Source organism: Candida albicans, chromosome 1 (genome assembly GCF_000182965.3).
Source record: "Candida albicans SC5314 chromosome 1, complete sequence".
Lineage (NCBI taxonomy): Eukaryota > Fungi > Ascomycota > Pichiomycetes > Serinales > Debaryomycetaceae > Candida > Candida albicans.
Window position 1 is genome coordinate 208823 of NC_032089.1, and position 21820 is coordinate 230642.

Below are 21820 nucleotides of genomic sequence, written 5' to 3' on the forward strand. Positions count from 1 at the left end.
TGTACATATGTTATACCCGTAATAGAATACCGAGGTTGTGCTTTTTTTTTTAACAAAAATAGAAACGTACATTTATAGTCAATGCTAGATTAAGAATAATACTAATAATAATACAAAAATAATAACATCATCCAAAGAGAGTAATACATGACAAGAAATAAATAATGATGAAAAAATTAAAAGTAAATCAATGATAAATGTTTTGCAATCGAAATCAGTATAAGGAAAAACTGGGGTTTATTAATCGGACTGCGCTTATGAAGATTTGTTTTGGGTTTCCAACCGACATATAGCTCTTAAAAGATCTTTTGTGTCAACATTTTTCAGAGGTATAGACCATCTGTTATTGCTACCGCTGCTGGACGGTAGGGATTTATATGCTTCCACTTTTGATTTATTTGAGTAACCCTGCAAATACTGTGACACCTTTTTGTTTAATTGTTGTTGCTCTACCGATTTCAACAAGTCGCTTGCACGATTTAATTGGAATGCTGTGAAATAAAGCTTATCCACTTCAGGCTCTAGTTTTGTTATATTTGATTTAACCTCAGTATGGTTAGCCTCAATTGTTTCAACCATTGAGTTGTCAATTGCATCTGGTTGTATGTTTCCGACCCTTTCTTCCTTTATGTACTTATTTAGTTGTTTCTTGTCGTCAGATAAACTAATCTTCATTGTTTCTAACGGTCGTATTGCTTGTTTGTAAACTTTATGCCACTCAGCTTTCTGTTTTCTTAGATTTTTCAATTTCTTGGTGTAAATATCAATATTCTTTAGATTTGTAATATTTAAAGGATTGGGCACAGTAACCACTTTCCCACTTATCGTTTCTATATTGTTGTTTCTGTTATCGTACCAACTTGTAGAAATCTTCTTTTCCGTCAAATCTCTTATAATCTCTTCCTTGATTACCCTTGCTATACTTGGCGCGGTTTGATCCTCAGATTCCCGCTGTTTCAAATCTTCCTCATCTTTCTCAAATTGCTTCTTCATATTCCATATCAACAATTGTCTCAACCTATCTGGTCCCGGCATCGTAGTATCCAAAAGCTTATAATAATCAGACACAGGAACTTCTTTATGGGGCACTCCCACAAACCCATTACCAATTGAAGAAACTCTTTTACCTCGATTCAAATAAGACTGTCTTCTCTTGTTAGAAACCGTTTTCTCGTTGTCATGTAATTGTAAAGTTTCACGAGATACTTGCTCTATGTAATCGTCCGAATTGTACCCGTTTCCTAAAGGAGACCTTAATTTTGTCGGGTTCTTGACAGATTGTCCTTTGACTCGTTGTTTATTTTTCTTTCTGCTTAAATTGAATATATCATCTGAAGAATCACTATTTATGTCCTCTCGTGCCATCAAATCAATTTCCTCATGTAATTGAGTAACTGGAGTATTGACCTTTCTTTTCTTACGAGACTGTTGTGTAGGTGATTGACTTCGTTTATACACAAATTCTCCATCCTCTTCAAATGTATGTCGCTTCTTAGGAGCAGAGTTTTTAGTAAAATTCTCTTGTGAAGAAAATAAATCAGATAATTGGTTTTTCCTAGATAACAAACTTGGCTGTGGAGTAGCTTGTTCATCATCGTCTGTGTCATGGACCAATTTAGCTTGCTTTTTTGATTTCTTTCTTGTTAGTGCTTTTTTTTTACCAGCACCCAGTGTTCTCATATCTATTTAGTTTATTAAAATTGATTTATAATGGAAGAAAATCATTCAACGATGTATGGGTATTCAAAGTTGTGGGTCTTTTTTGCAATATTTCTATTTTGATTTCAATGTTTTGGTTTTGAATTAGATGATTTTCTGTTTCTTTTTCTGTCTCTCTTATTTTTTCCCTCTCGCTCTCTCTCTCACACATATGTTTCCAATAGTATCGGGTTCTTATATATTCACACAAACCTATTTTTCTTTTTTTTCCGCTTGGAGGAAAAACGCGAATTCTCTCTAAGATGATTGATTTCTCACAAACAAACAACAACATACATCAATCTCTCTCTTTGTTTATATTTTCCCCCAATGGTTCAGCGATAATTGAACATGAAACCAGATATTTTAACTGTATCACTATGTCACAAGTACATTGCCAGATTAAAGCACGAAGAGAACAATTTGGAAATACTAAATTTACAAACGTCAACAGTCTGTCGGTCATATAACCTTCAAACACTAGTGAGACAGTTTTCTCAAAGTAACTACACAGGTCCTTGTGTTGTATCACAATTGCAATGGGAACATATACTACCAGACTCAGTATCTACAAAGCTTGCAATAGTAGTAGATAATTTACATATTGCAATGATTATTGATTTCCGAAAGGAAGATACCGAACCTATTTTCATCAAGCAACCCAAAAATGAAGGAATTGAAAGTATAGAATGGATTCCACCGCCATCTGAGAAGGATTTAGGAGCGTATACCAACAGTCGTCAATTATTGATATTTTCAAAGCATGATCTAGCAGTCAGGGTGTTCTCTTTGGATTGCACGCACGTGTTATTCACAATCTACAAGCCAATATCATCACTCTTAATTCGTCCTAGTCATGACAATAGATTCTGGTCCATACTTGCAAACACCCTTGAATATAACAAACCTCCGGTATTGTATCATTTTTATAACGAGGGGTCTGTCAGCCTTCTTATTAAGCTGATCAAATTACCGAATACGTTGACAACTGAGCCAAAACTATCGTGGTCAGATAAGGGGACTTGGTTGCAGATTTTCAATGACCATGAAACGATTTTTGGATATAATTTATTGGTTTATGATCTTCTAGGGCGTGTTTCTGAGAGAAGAAGAATTGACCCGTTAGTCGACGTGGATATCTTGGATAATGGGTATAACATGGGTTCAGATGATCATTTGCATTTTAGTAGTAACGAGTTTCAATCTAGTTGGGTGACGCTCCTGTCTGATAGGGAATACATTGTTGTATCTGATCTTCAAGGACACCAATTGCAAATTCAAATAATTGAAATAAGGTTATTACGAGTAATCAAGGCAATAGAACTAGACTTGAAAGACAAACAGGGTTGGAAGCAACTGTGGGACAAATTTGTTTACGGAAAAATAGCATTACCTGAAAATCTTGAAATTACAAAAGTTTATTCACACGAGTTTGAACTATATATTTGCATCAACAATACATACGTGGTAGGTTGCGACCTTGAGTTGACTGACTCGGATGATATAGAGATAGAGATAGAATCCATAGTAGAGGTGGATACTGTTATTGTTGATTTCTACAAGAATGACAATAAATTAGTACTCGTCTCAGAAAAGCAGATTGTGACTTTGAACGATGACAATGACAAACCTCAGAAAATATTTGAAACAAACGGTACAATTAAGAATACTCAACCAAATGCTGATCAAATTACTATAATATATAACACCACACAAAAAACGTTATGGGAAACAGTTTTCACAAGCAATAAGTTTGCCAGCCCCAGGAAAAAGAGACATTTGGTGGGAAACACTTCCATCCTGCTAGATGATATAACAGACACATTTAATTTAAAGAAAAGAATCAAATCAAAATAAGCTTTGAATATATATTTGTAATTGTATGTACAAGGAGATGGAAATAAAAATACACATAAAATTATTGTTTCTTCTTCTTAGGAGCACCCTTATTTCTTCTTTTTCTATCTGCAACTATAAATACCCTATGTGCTTCTCTAGGATCCACTAATTTTAATTGAGGAAACCATTTTTTGAAATCTTTGAATGTAGGTACAGCATTATTATCACCGTAATATTTCACATATTCTGGACCTTTCAAAGGTGCTCTTAATATTTTATTGGGGTTTCTCTTTGCATTAGGATTCCAAAACTGATCAAATATTTTAAAGGAAGTTTTCCTAACCTCTGCCAATCTTGCTTTGGATGGTAACACTTTCAACACACTCATGGCCGTGGTTCTATCGATTCAGATGTAACTAAGGTTTGAACAACTGAGAAGATTTTTTTTTGCTTTATTTGTTTGGATACACTTTTTGTTTGGATGTGTGTGTCTTCTCAAAACATATCTCACGTGATCATTAGGATAATAATGTAGATTTCACAACAAAGTATTGGTAACTCAGTTCTACGAGTATGCTTTACTAACATAAACTTAGGCACATTTTGAAATGGAATGAAATAAGTCGACAGTGGATTAATTATTTGTCAGTGTATTAGTGGTACTTTTTGTGACCATAAATGCCATTGTAGATTAACACTGCCAATGTCATTTTTTTTCCCAGTTTTCATACACTTGCTTCGCCTCTAATATAGTAGGGATCATCACGATAAAAATAGATCGATCAAGTGAACTAAAAGAAGTATATATATATATGATTGAATAAATATCATTTTAGAATAGATGTTTTTATAGATTCAACAAGATTTGTATCTGCAAACAACATTTATTTCTTCCTTAAACCGTTGTACGAGCCAAATCATAACTACTGTCACTCCAACCACCACCATACACTACCCTTTTGAGATCTTGGCAGAAATCTAAATCTATTTTTTCTCTTTACTTTATTTTCCAGCTTTAAATCAGACAGCACCACTAAAATTCACTTATACACCTAAAAACAATAAACAGAATCGTGTCTATAATTAAGACATAACTGACAAGTTTAAACGGAGAATCTTGGAACATTAGTCTTTTAAAAATTGGTGATTCTTCAATATTTCCTTGCTTTTGATACTGCTACCTTTGAATCTAGAGTTGGCTATTCCTTTTTTTAATAGACTCACCTGCATGGAATAGTGACCAATCAACTAATTTACAAGACTTTTCAATAAATCATGGATAACAGCAATACCCATTCAAGTCGAGGCAGACCTGGAATAATAATAAATCCCCCAACTGAATCAAATCTTAACGTACATCATATTCCCGAAGAAGAGCAGGCATCTTATGACGAAGATTACGACCCAAATAAAACATATATATCTGATTCACAGTACTGGCAAAGGCAGTCTTCGTCACACCATGAAGACGATCTAGCCAGTATAGAGATACCCGAGTTACACCAAATTCAAGACAGAGCTCCAGATTCATTACTGGCTCATTCGGATAAGCGATCTTCACGAAGTGGACGTGATATACTTAATGTACTACATTTGAGCCGACCAAGCTCGCCCAGGTCACCTCATTCAAGTACATCAACACCAAGTCTAGGCCATGCGATTGAGGATGAAGATTTGGATGAGTTAAAAGAAGGATTGAATTATGCATTAGGTACTAAGGAAAATGAAGCTAATTGGTTCCCTGTTAATAAATTGGCCAAGTCCTCAACCCACTCGAGGGAAGAGAATTCAGGCGATGAAAATTCTAGCTTTGTGAATTACACAACAGATATTCCATTGAATGATTTATCTCCTTACATTTCAAACACAAACACAAACACAAACAAAAACAAAAGTGACACTTCATTAAAGTATTTGGTGAATTCCCCCTTCGAAACTAGACCGAATTCAAGCTTGCATGTTGATCCAGGGTTTTTGGAAACAGGCTCGTTGATGTCACCATATCCCAAAGATGGGGGTGGTGCTTCTCCTAGAATTGCTAATGCAATCTCAAGAATTTCAGATCGTATTGCCGGTGCAGGGGGTAACAGTAGACGAAATGAAGAAAGTACAGATAGATTGAGTGCAGTGGAGTCGCAAACAAGCTTGCCGTTACCAACACCTATGAGTGAACATTTTACGTTTTTTGATGAATACAATAAATCCAGCAACAAAAGTGACAAAACATCTATTGCCAATACATCTATTAGAAACGACAGAGATGCTTATTCAGACTCGAATATAGATGGATTGGGGTTGTATCTACAACAAACTAACAAACTGCAAATATCAGGTACAACACAACACGAATACTCACGTGAAGTCCCAGTGACAGATTATCTCCGATTACCGAAAAAGCTGCATCAAAACAACAAAACAAACTACCAAGAGTTTGACACTATGTATTTATTTGGGAAATCATTGGGTATATTTACTCCTGAATCAAAAGTTCGTCAATTTTGCTATCACGTGTGCGAGAACAAATTCATAAACACATTTCTTTTGATTATTTTGATTTTGCAAGTTGCCTTATTGACTTACAGACAATGGAATCCTTTAGTACTTAATGGATATTTTGTCAAGGGATATAACTGGGCAGATTATTTGCTCATGGTCATAAATGTCATCTACACGGCAGAAGTCATAGGAAAAATTATAGCTTACGGATTTTATGATGACCACATAATGTTTGATGAGTTAGGGTTGCCATATCCCAAAAATGAGATTACTAAGGAATATTTTAGTAAAAATTACATTTCGAAAATATTGAAATCTTTAGGATTCTTCAAGTCTCGAGTGGAGAAGAAGAGGCAAGAAAAGTTTATATCTGAAGATAATGATAAAAGAAGCTCTAGTGAAGATAGTGAAATCAGAGAAATTGACTTGAATGATAGTAGGCAGGATTTACTAGGAGAGGCAAATCGGTCGTTCAGTTTGAAAGATAAATATCAGATGGACCTGCATCATCGTAATTATATACCCCTCAGATCACAAGCAAATGATCCTGATAATTTGGATGAAACTACTCCAGCACCTAAACAAATGCTAGAGGCCAAAAACACTTTTTTCAAACCAGCACCCCATACTTTTGAAAAACTAAATTTGAAAAGAGCATTCTTCAGAAGCAGTTGGCAAAGAATAGACTTCATATCTATGGTTTGTTTTTGGATTTCATTATTTTTATCAATCAATCATTATGATGCGGATCACCACATTATGTTGTTTAGAGCACTCAGTTGTCTCCGTATTTTGAGACTTTGTAACTTGACTACTGGTACTACCACTATCTTGACAGCATGTAAGATAGCCATCCCGCAATTGATTGACGTTTCAATTTTTATTGCCTGCTTTTGGTTATTCTTTGGTATAATAGGTGTACAAACTTTCAAGTCTTCATTAACCAGACATTGTGTATGGACCAATCCTGACGATCCAAGTGACACATATGTAAATTCAGGTCTGTATTGTGGATCTTATATTGGTCTTAATGGAGAACCAGCGGCATATTTAATGAGAGATGGTCTGTCATCCAATGTTATAAAGGGCTACAGATGTCCCATGTATTCACAATGTATATCAGGAGATAATCCCTACAATGGGACACTAAACTTTGACAATATATTGCAATCGTTAGAGATTGTATTTGTTATTATGAGTGCAAATACTTTTACTGATATTATGTATTACACTATGGATACAGACAATATGGCAGCCTGTTTATTTTTCATTGGATGTATATTTGTGATGACAGTTTGGTTAATTAACGTATTTATTGCCATTATAGTTGCATCATTCAATATTACAAGAATGGAGGTGGCAGAAGAAAAGAAAAAGAAACGTGAAGGAAGACGGATTTTTAAAATATTTGGATACGCCGATCAAGATGTCCAAATGCACGAAGAACGACTCGAATTTTTGAAGAATCAAAATGTGTTTTTGAAATGGTATTATAATCTCGAATTCTTTTTTGTGATCTGTGTTATCATTGATTTATTTGTGCAATGCTTCAGAAGAGCAGATATGTCTGATCGTAGGGCACATTTATTATATCGTTTTGAAGCATCCTTTACCGGTGTCTTTATGGTTGAAATTATTTTGCGTTTTGCTTTCTATTTTCCAAATTGGAGATTATTTTTCAGAGTGAAAAGAAACTGTTTTGATTTGTTTTTAGCAGTGATCACAACCATCATTATTATCGGACCAATCAAAGCTGCTCTTGGACATGCATACTATTGGTTAACTGTTTTTCAAGTGATGAGAGCTTATAGAGTAGTGTTGTGGACTTCTATTACAAGAAATTTGTGGTTAAAAATCATGGGAAATTTCAAAGCAATTTTTGATTTAGCATTGTTCTATTTCATCTTACTTTTTTTGGTTAGCATAATATTGGCTAGATATTTTGAAGGAGTGGTTACTGAAGATGAAGCTGGTGATCTTGATTTTCCAATGACCACGTTACCCGGGGTTTTCATTGCTTTGTATGTTATAACGTCAACGGAAAATTGGACAGAAATACTTTATGGTATGCAACAATATGCCACAACCACATCATCTCGATCATTTGGATCAATTTTTTTGATTGGATGGTTTATGTTGTCTAATATGATTATCCTAAATATTTTCATTGCTGTTATTGCTAAAACGTTAGAGGTCTCAGAAGAAGCCAAGCGGAAACAGCAACTATTGCAATTCATTGATACAATGACAAACAAGCTACAAGATATTGAACAAGATTCCGGGTTGCTATCCAAAATCAAAAAGAAATTGTTCAGACGAAAACAAGTAAAAGATGAACTAGAAGAAGCAGTTGTTAATTTACTTTTGAGTGGGACTGCTGTGAACGATTTCTTGGAAAATGATGCTCGCAATGAAGTTGATGATGAAGAAGAAGCAATAAGAACGTTGCCTGCATCGACTTGGAAACGATGGTTAGGCGTAAATTACTGGCGTACCCTTAATTTGTTCAGAAACAACCCATTTTATGGAAATAAGGCCAAAGGGAGGAAAGTATCATTGGAGAATTTTAATCCAGCCAATTTTGCCAGAACTATTGTTAAGGAAAGAAAAAACATTGTTAGCAAACAAAACGAGTTCTTGGAAGCTAATCCACGATACAATTATGTGTTTTATGTTATTGGGCCTCATCATCCACTTCGTAGGTTGTGTCAAAAAATGGTTAAACCAAGTTATGGGGAAAGAATTGATGGTGTTGCTCCTTATAAGCCAGTTGCAGAAGCCATGGTTGTATTGATGTTCATTGCAACTGTCACATTAGTTGTAATTGCATGTTATATGACACCAATCTTCCGTATGGATCATGCTGGTGAGGCATGGGTATTTTGGGCTGAATTTGTATTTGTAATGGTATTCACTGTTGAATTTGCTATCAAAGTTATTGCTGATGGATTTATTTTTACCCCTAATGCTTATACTCGATCATCTTGGAATCTAATTGATTTTGTGGTGTTGCTTTCTTTGTGGATAGAAACAATTGCATATATGAAAAATGACGGGAAATTATCAAGAATTGTTAGAGGGTTGAAAGCGTTGAGAGCATTAAGATTGTTAACCGTTAGTGATACAGCAAAAGCTAATTTCCATAATACAATGATTGCTGGATTTTGGAAAATTATCAATGCTGCGGTTATTTCCCTCTGTTTATTGCTTCCATTTTCGATTTGGGGGTTAAATATTTTTAATGGACGACTTGGGTATTGTGTTGACGGACTGTCTGACATGAGCTCTTGTTACAATGAATATCAAAATACTGTGTTCAATTGGCAGGTTGTTAGTCCGAACGTATATACCAATCCTCAATTAGAATTCAATCGATTTGCATCGTCATTTGCAACTTTGTTTGAAATTGTTTCTTTAGAAGGTTGGGTCGACTTATTAAACAACGTCATGGCTAGTACAGGGGTCGGTACCCCCAAAGAAACCAATGCAACACCATTCAATGGATTTTTTGTGGTTCTTTTCAATTTCATCAGTATTGTTTTCATTTTGACATTGTTTGTATCTGTTATCATTAGTAATTACTCGAGATCAACTGGAAGAGCTTATATGACAACTGATCAAATATCATGGTATCGAGTTAAGAAGATATTGGTGCAAGTAAAACCTTCGAAAAGAAAGAATATTGAAAATCTTCATTTTATAAGAAGATTTTGCTACAGAATGACCGTTGAAAGAAATCCTGTTTGGACAAGAACCTTGAATTGTGTTTTGGTTTTGCATGTCATAGCATTGTTGTTGGAATGTTTCCCATCATATGATAGTTTGAATCAATTTAGAACTCTGATTTATATGATTGCATCCAGTATGTTTTTTGTGAATTCAATCATGCTTTTCACAGGACAAGGGTTTTCGACATTTATGCAATACAAATGGAACATTTTTAATTTGGTGGTATCCTTAGGTGCCTTTGGAACAACAACCGGATCATACTTTTTGGATCCTAATTCCCCATTGATAAATATTAACAAGTTATTCTTGGTTGCTATTTTAGTGTTTGTGATTCCTCGAAGTAATAGATTGAGTCAACTTTTAAGATTTGCTTCGGCGTCATTGCCCTCTTTGATTTCCTTGGTGTTTACATGGATTATAGTGTTTTTGGTTTTTGCAATTGCCATGAATCAAATTTTTGGAATGACAAGACTTGGACCAAATACTACTGGGAACATTAATTTAAGATCAGTTCCCAAGGCATTGATTCTTTTATTCAGATGTAGTTTTGGAGAAGGATGGAATTATATTATGGAAGATTTTGCCTTAACTCAACCATTTTGTACCAGTAAGAATAACCTTGATAACAGTGATTGTGGTAATAAACAATATGCTTATATTTTATTCATTGCCTGGAACATAATATCAATGTATATATTTTTGAATATGTTTATTTCATTGATTTTGGATAGTTTTGATTATATTGGACATAAAGAGAGTTATAATCAATTGATTCAAAGAGAAGAAGTCCGTAAATTCAAAAGAACATGGCAAAAATTTGATCCTCAAGGAACAGGTTATATCAAACCAATTGAGTTACCCAAATTGTTACATTCACTTGAAGGTGCTTTATCTTTCCATTTTTACACTGGACTGTTAACAATTCCAGAATTGTGCAAAAAATGGATTATTAGAAATAATCCGAATGATCCATACGATGTGACGATTAATTATGGGGCCATTGAACATACTATGGAACAAATGGATATCCCCAAAATTAGAGAAAGACGGAAAGCATACGAAATGTTTATTGAAGAGGCATTATTATGTATGGAGTTGAATAATGATCCGGGAATATCTTTTACAAGAATTTTATTGCAATTGCCATTGTACACATCGTTTGATACAAGTAATTGTTTTAATTTGATTGATTATTTGGATAGAAGGTTGTTGATACAAAAAGTTATGAAGCGTTTACATACCAAGCGAGTCTATGAAACCATTGCTACATATGTTTGTCGTTGGAAATTTAAAAAGGACAATCGATTAGGTATCAAGGATACAAATCTTGCCTTTGATAAAAAATTAGCCAGAAACAGTTATTTGCGGAATGATCAACTTTTGATTAATAAGAATCCACCAACTATATTTGTCACTGATGAAGGTGGAAAAAGAAATCTGAGTGATATAAATGTACGAGATTCCTCGTCTTTAAGTACAGAAAGAAACTCGGTGATTTATGGAGAGCATAGTATGTCCAGTGGTGTATATTATCCTAGTACACCAGTGGCTAAACTTAATCATTCTCAACATGTGAAACATTCTCATCCGAAATTATTTATTGAAATTCCATCACAAAAGCCTCAAAGAGAATTTGTAACCACTGAAGATGAAGTAAAAGTGTCACCGTTTATGGATCCTGAAGAGGTTAATGAATATGAAAGTAAAAACAGTGGTTCATTAGTTGATGTTGGTAGTATTGAGGAGATTCTTGAACTGTCATCTTGGAAAAATGCATTTGATGAATTAAAATCTGATGAAAAAAGGAAAAAATAGCTTTCCTCTGAAGAATACCAAAAATTTTTTTTTATAGATTATAATAGAAGAATAAATGATTTTTAATATAGTATTTGTTTGTTTTTAATGAAAAATAAAACATTAGAATTATAACCTATACATATTTATTTAATATGGTCTAATCAGTTTTAATATCATTTAAACCTAATCCTTCATTTTGGTCAAAAGTTCTTTCAAATTCTTCAATAGTCATATTTGGATCATTATCAGGAGCATAGACATTTTGTATATAAGAAGAAGCTAATGGATCTTCCATAACAATAGTGAATCCAATTTTCCCATCGATAGCATCTTGTAATCTTGCGAAAAACCCTGTCCATCTAGTTTTAGTTTCATCATCCATTGAATCTGAAGTTTGAGTGAAAACTCTACTATGTAATTCTTCTAATACTTGAGTCAATAAACCTTCAATAGTAGTAAATCTACCACCTAAAGTTCCTGGAGTTAAATCTAAATTCAATTCAGGAATATTTAATCCACAAGTTTCACTTTTCAAAATATCACGAGCTAAATCTTCTGGATCAGTTACTTTTAATGTAATTCTTTTACCTTTTTCTGGAATGGCACCACCAGTTTTAACTTCATTTGATTTATAACCACAATGATCACATACAGTAGACATTAAAATAACATCTTTGAAATGAGGAATATTGACTGTTTTCATATGGGTTTCACATGGTTTATAACATGAGGAACAAGTGGCAGCAAATGTTTGGACTTCATTACTGAAATTTTCAATTTCCGAAGCATCAGATTTGAAGCCAGTAGTATGAGGATTGGAATGTTCTTCTTGTGATTGTGATTGTGATTGTGATTGTTCTTTGTTCAAGTTTGATGATATGTTTGAATCAGTGGCTTGCTTTTTGTTGGCTAATTCGGCTTGTCTATGCTGAGCAACGTCATCAGCAGAAATCAATCCCAAAAACACATTTTGTTCAGCAGTTCTATTATATTCGTACATGGCCCATTTATGAGTTGGTTCACCTGGGACATATTCAATCCAAGAATTACCTGCTGGATCATCGACTGTCACCGTTAATGGAACAGTATTTGGGTCACAATTGATGAACAGTTTTATTTTGCTTATCACTTGATCAATTTTTTCATAAACTTCAGGTTGAACTTTTTGTCTTTGTGGTTGATCAGACTCTAAATCATCAATCATTTCTTGTAAAATACCTTCAACATTGATTAATTGACCTCTTTTCGGTGGGATTTCAATATCTAATTCAGTGAATTTAACCGTAGCAGTTTCGGATTTGACAATTTGACGATTGAAATCTTTCTTGTTTTCAACTTTTAAAACGTATCTTGCCCCCTTTTCAGCAATTTGTGCTGCTGGTTGAATTTCACTATTTTTAAATCCACAATGAGGACATTCGAATGACATTATAATGACTTCTCTAAAATATGGAATTCTTGTCAATAACATTCTTGTTACCCCATTCTTGTGACAGTTCATACATAAAGATTCAACTTCTTGAACTGGGTGTCCTTCAGCATCGGCAGCTCCGGTTTGTTTAATAGCGTTATCGACTTCTTGAGCTTGTTCTCCCACAGTGGAAAACACTTGTTGGTTACTTTCTTCAGACATGTCTGTATCTTCTATTTTAGCTTTTTTATCAATATGAGCTCCTTCTTCAGACATTTGAGAGATATTGTGTACGATTTATCCGTTGAAGTCTTTTTATTTTCAGCTCAAACATTTTTTTTTTTCAGATGAGATGATGATTACTATATGCAATACAGGTTCATGTCACGACGTAGCAAATCTCAGTGCGTACGTTCAGCAGTTAATTTAAGATAATTTATAATATAGTAATTTTTATGAGATTTCCATTAGTATTCAATTCCTCTGACTCAGGTTGAACCATTATTCATGAATGGTTACACATTTAACTCCTTTTACCAGTGATAATATTCACCTTAAATGCTCTCAAGTATCTAGTACTTTCATTTCTCTAATTAAACCTAAATAATATAAAATAATTCTTTTTCTTCTTCTAAATATTTCTCTTAAATAAAGTAGTTTATGTGCAAAATAGAACGGATGTGTGTCCACCAATTCTTATTACACTCACTTTAAGTTTCTGTTACCCTAAAATGTCGTAGGCAATTACTTGCAGTCATTGTGCATCATTTGTAAGATGTTGAGCAATTGTCTAGATGTCGCACTTGACCTGATCAGCCTGTATTCGCGGTAATGTTGGCTGAGTGTGTGACAGTTCACTTCTAGAATATTCCAGGTCATTCTTATGTAATCATTAGACATACTAGTCAAATAATAACAGTATCAGTAGTAGTTGTTGAATATGTTTTCCATTTAGCTTTATGGAGTCTGTGATACTTGAGCTTTGTTGTGTAGGCTAATGGGGGATTCGATTCTTTGCAGATTTTTTTGCAGGATTTTTTTACAAACTATTGTGAAAATTATCAACAAAATTGTTCAGATAAAATTGGCATCAATAGGCGAAAAGTAGATAATAGAAACTATGCTTATCTCTTATCCCCCCATTCTTGTAAAATTGACGCATCACATGGTACAATTTTGAATTAAGCTTGTTGTGCCACAGCCTTATCGTCAACTTTATCGTCTGTAATTTCAATAAATAAAAAAAGATCCACAATTTAGGTCTGAAACTTCATATCAGTAAAAGTGAACACGATTGATAAAACATTGCTTGTTAATACGAGTTAATCAATTAACTACTTTTAGTCAAACGCGTATTTTATATGCTTTTTATTTTGTAGGACTAAGAATAGTAACAATACTTTCTAAAATAGGTTAAATACAAAGGACTTATATGATTAATAATAACCCAGATCACAACTTGATTAACAAACCATTATTCGTCAAATTAAAGTTGTTATAATCTTTTGTTTTCAACATTTCGTGAATAGTAATCTTGTCAGGACTAACTGGAAGAAAATAATAATCGCACAATCAGAAGCAACATCAGCTTATGATAGCAATAGAACGAACAATCAACTTGTAATAAGGTTTGTTTATGTACAGTTGTATTGTTATCAATTATTGTTATAACCTAATCTAAAGTTTTTTGGCCAGGAAGTGACATGGCTTGAACAATTGCAATTGTGGCTGCAACAATTTTTGTCACATTATTGTGGTGGTGGTGGTGGCGGCAACTGTGGTAGTGCATAATACGAAACCCACTTTTTTTTTTCTTTCTTTTTTCTCGACTCATTGCAAACAAGTTACCTAACCAATATAATCTTGGTTTACTGCTACTATATTATGTACAAATTGTAATCTTACAAGATTGTTGTTCTTGATATTGCTTTCAATTGAATAATAATATTTCATTTTATAACAATACAGTGGAAATATGCAAAGATTGCTGTTTAAATTGTTTCTATTTTATTAAATATAGTCTTTTTGTCAAACAGATGAACTATCATTTTTTTCGTATTGATGTTGTTTGAATTTCATTTAGAAGGAATATGAAATTGTAAGACCCACTTTCGGTTCGGACCAATGACCAATGACCCGAGAATGATTTTCTTTCTTTTTTTCCCCCCTCTTCTCCACTCCCTAGTTCAAAAGTTAACATTTAAAGTTAAACAGTACATAATCAGGAATTAAAGAATATCAAAACCATATTCAATGTCCGAGCAATGGGGAATGAATTCTTTAATCACATACAATAAGTATAGTTCTAGAAGAAAAAAAAATAGTAATAGGACCAATTCTGTAATGTCACGTTTTGTTACAATTTTTCATTTTTTTTTTTTAGTTCTTTTTCGGTTAATTTTTTTTCAGTTTGTGTAATAATAAAAAAGAGTGTGTGATGCTAACTTTCATATGCAGGATTCTGATTTTGAAAGCACGAAGAAGAAGAAGAAAAAGAAATGCCTTTAAGTATAAAATGATGATGAAAGAGCCACACCTTAATTTTTGTTTTTTTTCTTTTTTTTCCCATTGAAAATTTACCTAACAGAAAAACCTATCATATATTTTTCAAGTCATTATTACTATTCTTGTTGTGGATTTTCTATTTGAATAACACATTCTACTTGGAGTTTTGTTATCTACTATATATTTCATAACATTCCCGTCTTTGTTCTTTATTCAAATTAGTTGTGATTACAACCTACTTGTTTGAAGGAATCATTTTTTTTTTGTTCTCAAACATTAAATCTAATTCAGGAATCAATAACCAAACTAATTTCACAGAACTCAAACCCCTACAAGAGGAAGTATACCCAATAATATACACATTTGAGTATGAATTTATTGAATAATTGTGATGAGGTTTCATCCTCTTCGTCAAAGACCACCAACAACTTTAATAATTTAATAAATTCTACTACAGCAGAACCACCACAACCACAACCTCAACCACAAGGGTTATCAACATCAACAACTACGACATCTGTATCAACAAGACACCATTCACCAGATATTGTATACTCATCTCACACCAAATCCACTTTAATTAGTAAAGCCCCATCAGATTTCATTCAAACACAACCATCATCACCTGAACCAACCTCATCAATACAAACAATATCTAATCAAATAACTGACGACCTACCTAATCAAGAAGTTTCAGTTGTAACACCATTCTTAGTTAAACATATTAGTGATGCAAATATGATTCCTAAAGATAATTTCCATAAATATTGTTATCGTCACAACCCTGACATTACCTGTAATAAACATACCGATGAAGCACGAATGAAATTGATTCAGGATCAATTGGATAAATTACCTAATGGTGATCAACAAGCAATAACTCATGTATGGTCAATTTTCAGTGCAGCACCAGTACAACATCGTCAATTAATATTACAAGGATTATTAAGTCAATGTTGTTTCCCCCAATTGTCATTTATTTCACAAGAAGTTTCTTCATTGATTAAAATTGATTTTATATCGACTTTACCCCAAGAAATATCACTCAAGATTTTATGTTATTTGGATTGTCGATCATTATGTAATGCTGCCCAAGTTTCTCGTAAATGGAAAAGTTTAGCTGATGATGATAGAGTATGGCATTATATGTGTCAACAACATATTGATAGAAAATGTCCAAATTGTGGTTGGGGATTACCTTTGATGCATATGAAGAGAGCTCGTGAAATGACCGATGATGATAATATTAAACCTATAAAAAGGAATGACGAACAACAACAACAACAGCAGCAGCAACAACAAGGGTCTTCACAAGCACAGTCACAAGTACTCGATGGAGAAGGGCAACCAGACAGGAAAAAAGTAAAACTTGATACTGAAGATAATCACCAAAAAGTTGTGCCAACATCGGTTGTAGTGAGAAAACGTCCTTGGAAATCAGTGTATTCAGAAAGATTCAAATTAGAGAAAAATTGGCGTAAGGGAACTCATACAATTAAAACATTTACTGGACACAGTGATGGAGTTACATGTTTACAATTTAATCGTAAATATCTTATGACAGGATCATATGATACAACAATAAAAATATGGAAGATTGATAGTGGTGAATGTGTTAAAACTTTAACTGGTCATACCAAGGGAGTAAGAGCATTAGTTTTCGATAATCAAAAATTAATATCTGGTGGATTAGATTCAACAATTAAAGTATGGAATTATCATACTGGACAATGTATTGCCACTTACCGTGGACATGAAGATGCGGTTGTTTCCGTTGATTTCACAAATAAATCTATTGTTTCTGGATCAGCTGATCATACAGTTAGAGTATGGCATGTTGATTCAAGAACTTGTTATACATTGAGAGGTCATACCGATTGGGTCAATCATGTCAAGATTCATCTGGCTTCAAACACTATCTTCAGTGCTAGTGATGATACAACAATTAGAATGTGGGATATGAATAGTAATGAATGTATCAAAGTTTTCGGTGGTATGGAAAATAATGGCCATATAGGTCAAGTCCAATGTATTATCCCTTTCACTTATAAAGAAGAATTAATAGAAGATGAAAGTGAAAGTGATTCTGAAAATAATCAAAATTCAACAACAACAACAACAACGACATCAGCAGCAGCCACAGCCACAGCCACAGCAATGGGTGCAACATTAGGAACCAATAATATATCATTACCAAATGATACAGCTACAATTAATAGATCGACATTTACTCCAAGCAACAACAATACCGCTACTACTGCTACTACCCCTAATTCATATCCTACACATTTCTTAACTTCTGCATTAGATAATACAATCAAATTATGGGATGTTGCCACGGGTAAATGTATAAGAACTCAATTTGGCCATATTGAAGGAGTTTGGTCAATTGCTGCCGATACATTTAGAATCATTAGTGGTGCTCATGATCGATTAATTAAAGTATGGGATTTACAAAATGGGAAATGTTTACATACATTTAGTAATAATCTGAGTGTTTCATGTGTTGGATTAAGTGATTCAAGATTTGTTGCTGGATTAGAAAATGGTGAAGTGAAAATGTATTGTTTTGATTGATTGATTGATTGATGTTTCGTCCTGTTTGGAAGGTTATAAAACATGGTTGAAACACAAGTGACAGATGTATTAATATAGCGAGATTTTATTATTTTGGAAATTATGTATTATTATTACTATCAATAGGGAATAGAGTTTATAATTTTTTTGTTACTTTGGGGATATTTAAATAAATGGGAATATTATGAATTATATTGAACTGTAGTTATCAAGCACAATCATCCATTATAATACTCAGATTCAAGAGATTCATTACCGTTGGCCGTTACAAATACGAGTGTTTTGGTGGTAAAAACCGAAAAAACTAGAGACAACAAACAATTTGACAACATCAGTGTCAGTGTTGTAAATATTTTTTGTTTTACAGCAGTTTTTGCAACACAATTCATAGCCGTCAATCTACAAACATTTTTGAGCTCCAATGGAATTTCCATGAGTAATAACAATATTAAAGTGAATGGATTCCAAAAGACTGTAGAGGTTGATTATATTCTGCCTTATACACACAAATATACACATCTTTTTTAAAAATAACAGGGTATCATCAACATTAATATAAAGACAAAAAAAAAACTAAACTAAACTAAACTGAACTAAAATCAAATCAAATAAAACATATAAATATGAACTCATGAACTGAAACAAGTAAATGAAACAACCATCATGCACCATCAATAGGTGATACTTGAGTAAGCACATAAAAAAATGCATTTGTTTGTGGCAAACTTTTCAATTCAATAGTCAATAAAATACAACATAGCATAGAAAGCAGAACAACAAAAATCTTCTCTTCATTTTCCTATCATGTTCCCAAAAACGATGAAATCGTGAATGAATTCTCTCTTGCAATTTTACTATTTTCATCACCACTAGTACTACTACTATTACCATTGTTGCTTTCTGAACTACTATTGCTACTACTGCTGCTATTTCTACTGCCACCATTATTATTGTTGACCCTTGGTTGACCATTAGAGCCTATACTAGCAGTATCAACACCACTAGCAGTGTTTGAGGAAAAAAAGCAATAGTTTTCCAATAATTCCTTATAACTTTTAGAATTGAGAAATTTGGTCCTATTGGCAGCAGATAACCCAGAAAATGAGGGCCCCAAGGAACTCTTTTTCTTTGCAGCAGTACTCTCTTGTTTTTTGTTTGAATCAACAGTATGTAAATCACTTTTACCATTAACTTGTTTGGATTTGATTCCTAATCCTTGGTTTTCTTCTTCGTTTTGCAGTTGTTTATAATCATGATCCAGTTTTAAACCTTCATCGACGAAATTTCTATTAAAATCCGTAGTATCCAATTTCGATAAATGAGGTTTGAACTTGGTCTTGTATTTTGCTGAATTTGTATTTTCTGGATTCAATGCTGGTGATTTGATTGAATTTTGACCAAAATAATCTTCTGATAAATCAGGGGATTTGTGTAACGATGACAATAAAGGCGACGATAAATAATAATTATTTTTGACAAAATCACTAATTTCGGAAAAATTACTCAGTCCACTATTGGAATCCGCAATTGATGATTCTGAAGGTGAATCTAAACCAGAAGTGGCAGGTTCAGTTGCAGTTGGTTCAGCAGTAGATTTTGAATTCATGGTAGTAGCTATTGCCGAGTCAGATGCAACTCGTTTAAGATAGGAGTTTGAATATCTTGGTTTTCTAGCATGGTCTTGAATCTTAGTACCAACAACACCAATATTCTTTCTTATAAATGGTTTCGTGACATCAGGCATTTGTTTGAATGACCTAACCAATTTAACTTCATAATTCTTGGATGCATTATTATCCCAAAACTCTTGATTGTTAGTTTCGTATTTTATACACAATTGATATGTTCGTTCATGGGTACTAGTGCCGTCATCCTCATTGCTACTGGCATCCAAAGAATCTGTCGACGAATTTGTGGAAAACTTTAAACTATGAAACAAGCTATTCAAAGGAATCTTAAATCCAAATCGATCGTAATCATTTAATTTCAAAACTTCTGGTCTCTCTTCGATATAATTAGTAGGAAGCTCAATCACAGTCATCCAATTATCCAATGAGTAACGAATGGTTATATGTTTTTCAAAAGCAAGATTTCGAACAGCAACATGACCCAATAAGTATTTTCTATCACCAGATATGAATATTTTTTCTAAAAAGACTGGAACTCCTGTTTCAATTTTTTTCAAATACGATAAGGGTGGGAAATTGGTGAGTCTTAATTGCCAATCAATCAACCCTTCCAATTTCTTAGGGTATTTTGTGTCGGTTTTCGAATGAAGACCTTGTTGTCGTTGTCGTTGACGTTGCCCTTCATCGAATCCAAAAATTTTATTGTTGAGATCGATACTTTCAGGGTCAGAATCACAAGAGTCGTTATCATAGCCATCATCGTCGTCAGAATAATCGTAGCCATCATCATCATCGGCTGGGCTTAGTTTGGGTGAATTTGAAGCCGAAATTGCTGCCGGCCTATCCTTTTTATGGAAATAACGCACATCAGTGGAGCCACCAAAATGTACTTGTTTATAGGTTGGAGTGGATGGTAATGATAGTGATCGCTTTTTGTGATAATAAAGGGGACTTTTCAAAGATGGTTTGACAAGTTCACCTGATTTTTTGCGAACCAATTTGTAGTCCGACATTTCCTCAGGTGAAAAAACTGGCGGAGTATCATTTTTAGTATTACTAATACCACCATCTAAATTAAAATAATCCAAACTTGTAGGTGATGGATCAGATGAATCGTCTATGCGAATGGGTTGAGCATTTAATTTGCTGTTAGCCTGGGTTTGATCGTTGGATTTGATATACAATTCCTCTGAGCGTCTAGGTTTATGCAAGAATCGCATAGATAGTGGTATTTCAGTAGATACAGATACATTGTGGGAATTTTCTATGGTTTCCATTACTGAAGGATTTGTTGTTAATCTACTTCAGATGATATGTAATCCAATATTGCCTATCAATAAAAGGAGTTTGATTAGATGTAAATAGATATATATATATGGATAAAGAAACAAATAAATAAAAAGGATTAATTAAAATAAGATACAAAGGAAAAAAAAAAAAACGTTGAAGGGGGGGGGAGGAAGAAGGGAGGGAGGGAATAGGAGGAAAATTATTAAGTGATATGTGAAATGAAGTTTGTGGGTCTGTCTGATAAGTTCCTTTTTTTTTTTGCTTTTTAGTATGTTTATATTATAATAGGAATTGGTTATACTCCTTTTTCTATTTCTTCTTCTATTGTAATCGTTGTTGTAGTTATTGTTTATTATAAAATAAAAAACCTAATGGAGTATTGAGATAAACACCACACTTGCTAGTAAAACTCCGGAAATAAATATCTAGTGGGGATATCGATAATGGAATGGAGGGGGAGATGGACGGATGGGAATTGTCAAGGTGTATTTGTAATAATATAATACTTATTACTACTTAGTAAGGAGAGTAGTGTAAAACAAAAGTAATTATATATAAAAGCAAGAAAGAAAGAAAGGACGAGCACATAATATAATATATAGTCATATATATTATGTTGTTTGTTCACCTGACTCTAAGCAGAAGAAACTTTACAGAAATAGAATTTATACTCCTAATACGAAACTAAATTAATTAATAAACTTGAATAATGTACATTACTAAATATTACAAAGTACAATCTAAAATGGGAAAAATGATAAAGATTAATCAACGAGATAAAAAGTTTTGAAGGTTATGAGGAAAAATGACTAAGGAAGGACCATAGTACAGAAACAGAGAAGAAAAAAAA

The 21820-nt window shown here is 33.4% G+C and overlaps 7 protein-coding genes across 7 annotated transcripts, besides 1 other annotated feature; 3 read left to right on the forward strand and 4 right to left on the reverse strand. All coding sequences in view use genetic code 12, as the record gives it.

The window, feature by feature from the left end:
- Window positions 1–255: 255 nt before the first annotated feature.
- Window positions 256–1680, reverse strand: CAALFM_C101070CA (uncharacterized protein; the record flags this gene model as incomplete). The annotated part of the gene is made up of 1 exon (XM_713025.2): window positions 256–1680. The coding sequence occupies one exon, from the start codon at window positions 1678–1680 to the stop codon at window positions 256–258; it is 1425 nt and encodes a 474-aa protein (XP_718118.2).
- A 369-nt stretch (window positions 1681–2049) lies between these two features.
- Window positions 2050–3555, forward strand: CAALFM_C101080WA (uncharacterized protein; the record flags this gene model as incomplete). Its single annotated transcript, XM_713026.1, has 1 exon — window positions 2050–3555. One exon carries the CDS (start codon window positions 2050–2052, stop codon window positions 3553–3555), a length of 1506 nt encoding a protein of 501 aa, XP_718119.1.
- Window positions 3556–3616: 61 nt separating this feature from the next.
- Window positions 3617–3925, reverse strand: CAALFM_C101090CA (mitochondrial 37S ribosomal protein mS33; the record flags this gene model as incomplete). Its single annotated transcript, XM_713027.1, has 1 exon — window positions 3617–3925. The coding sequence occupies one exon, from the start codon at window positions 3923–3925 to the stop codon at window positions 3617–3619; it is 309 nt and encodes a 102-aa protein (XP_718120.1).
- Window positions 3926–4812: 887 nt separating this feature from the next.
- On the forward strand, window positions 4813–11577 carry CCH1 (Cch1p; the record flags this gene model as incomplete). Its single annotated transcript, XM_713028.2, has 1 exon — window positions 4813–11577. The coding sequence occupies one exon, from the start codon at window positions 4813–4815 to the stop codon at window positions 11575–11577; it is 6765 nt and encodes a 2254-aa protein (XP_718121.1).
- Window positions 11578–11716: 139 nt separating this feature from the next.
- Window positions 11717–13246, reverse strand: ZPR1 (zinc finger-containing protein; the record flags this gene model as incomplete). Its single annotated transcript, XM_713030.1, has 1 exon — window positions 11717–13246. One exon carries the CDS (start codon window positions 13244–13246, stop codon window positions 11717–11719), a length of 1530 nt encoding a protein of 509 aa, XP_718123.1.
- Window positions 13247–13352: 106 nt separating this feature from the next.
- Window positions 13353–13822: a long terminal repeat ((eta-1a) Solo copy of the long terminal repeat (LTR) associated with the transposon Tca11; about 470 bp long, 13 copies per genome).
- A 2022-nt stretch (window positions 13823–15844) lies between these two features.
- Window positions 15845–18052, forward strand: CAALFM_C101130WA (ubiquitin-binding SDF ubiquitin ligase complex subunit; the record flags this gene model as incomplete). The annotated part of the gene is made up of 1 exon (XM_713031.2): window positions 15845–18052. The coding sequence occupies one exon, from the start codon at window positions 15845–15847 to the stop codon at window positions 18050–18052; it is 2208 nt and encodes a 735-aa protein (XP_718124.1).
- An 802-nt stretch (window positions 18053–18854) lies between these two features.
- On the reverse strand, window positions 18855–20957 carry CAALFM_C101140CA (uncharacterized protein; the record flags this gene model as incomplete). The annotated part of the gene is made up of 1 exon (XM_713032.1): window positions 18855–20957. The coding sequence occupies one exon, from the start codon at window positions 20955–20957 to the stop codon at window positions 18855–18857; it is 2103 nt and encodes a 700-aa protein (XP_718125.1).
- Window positions 20958–21820: the final 863 nt, after the last annotated feature.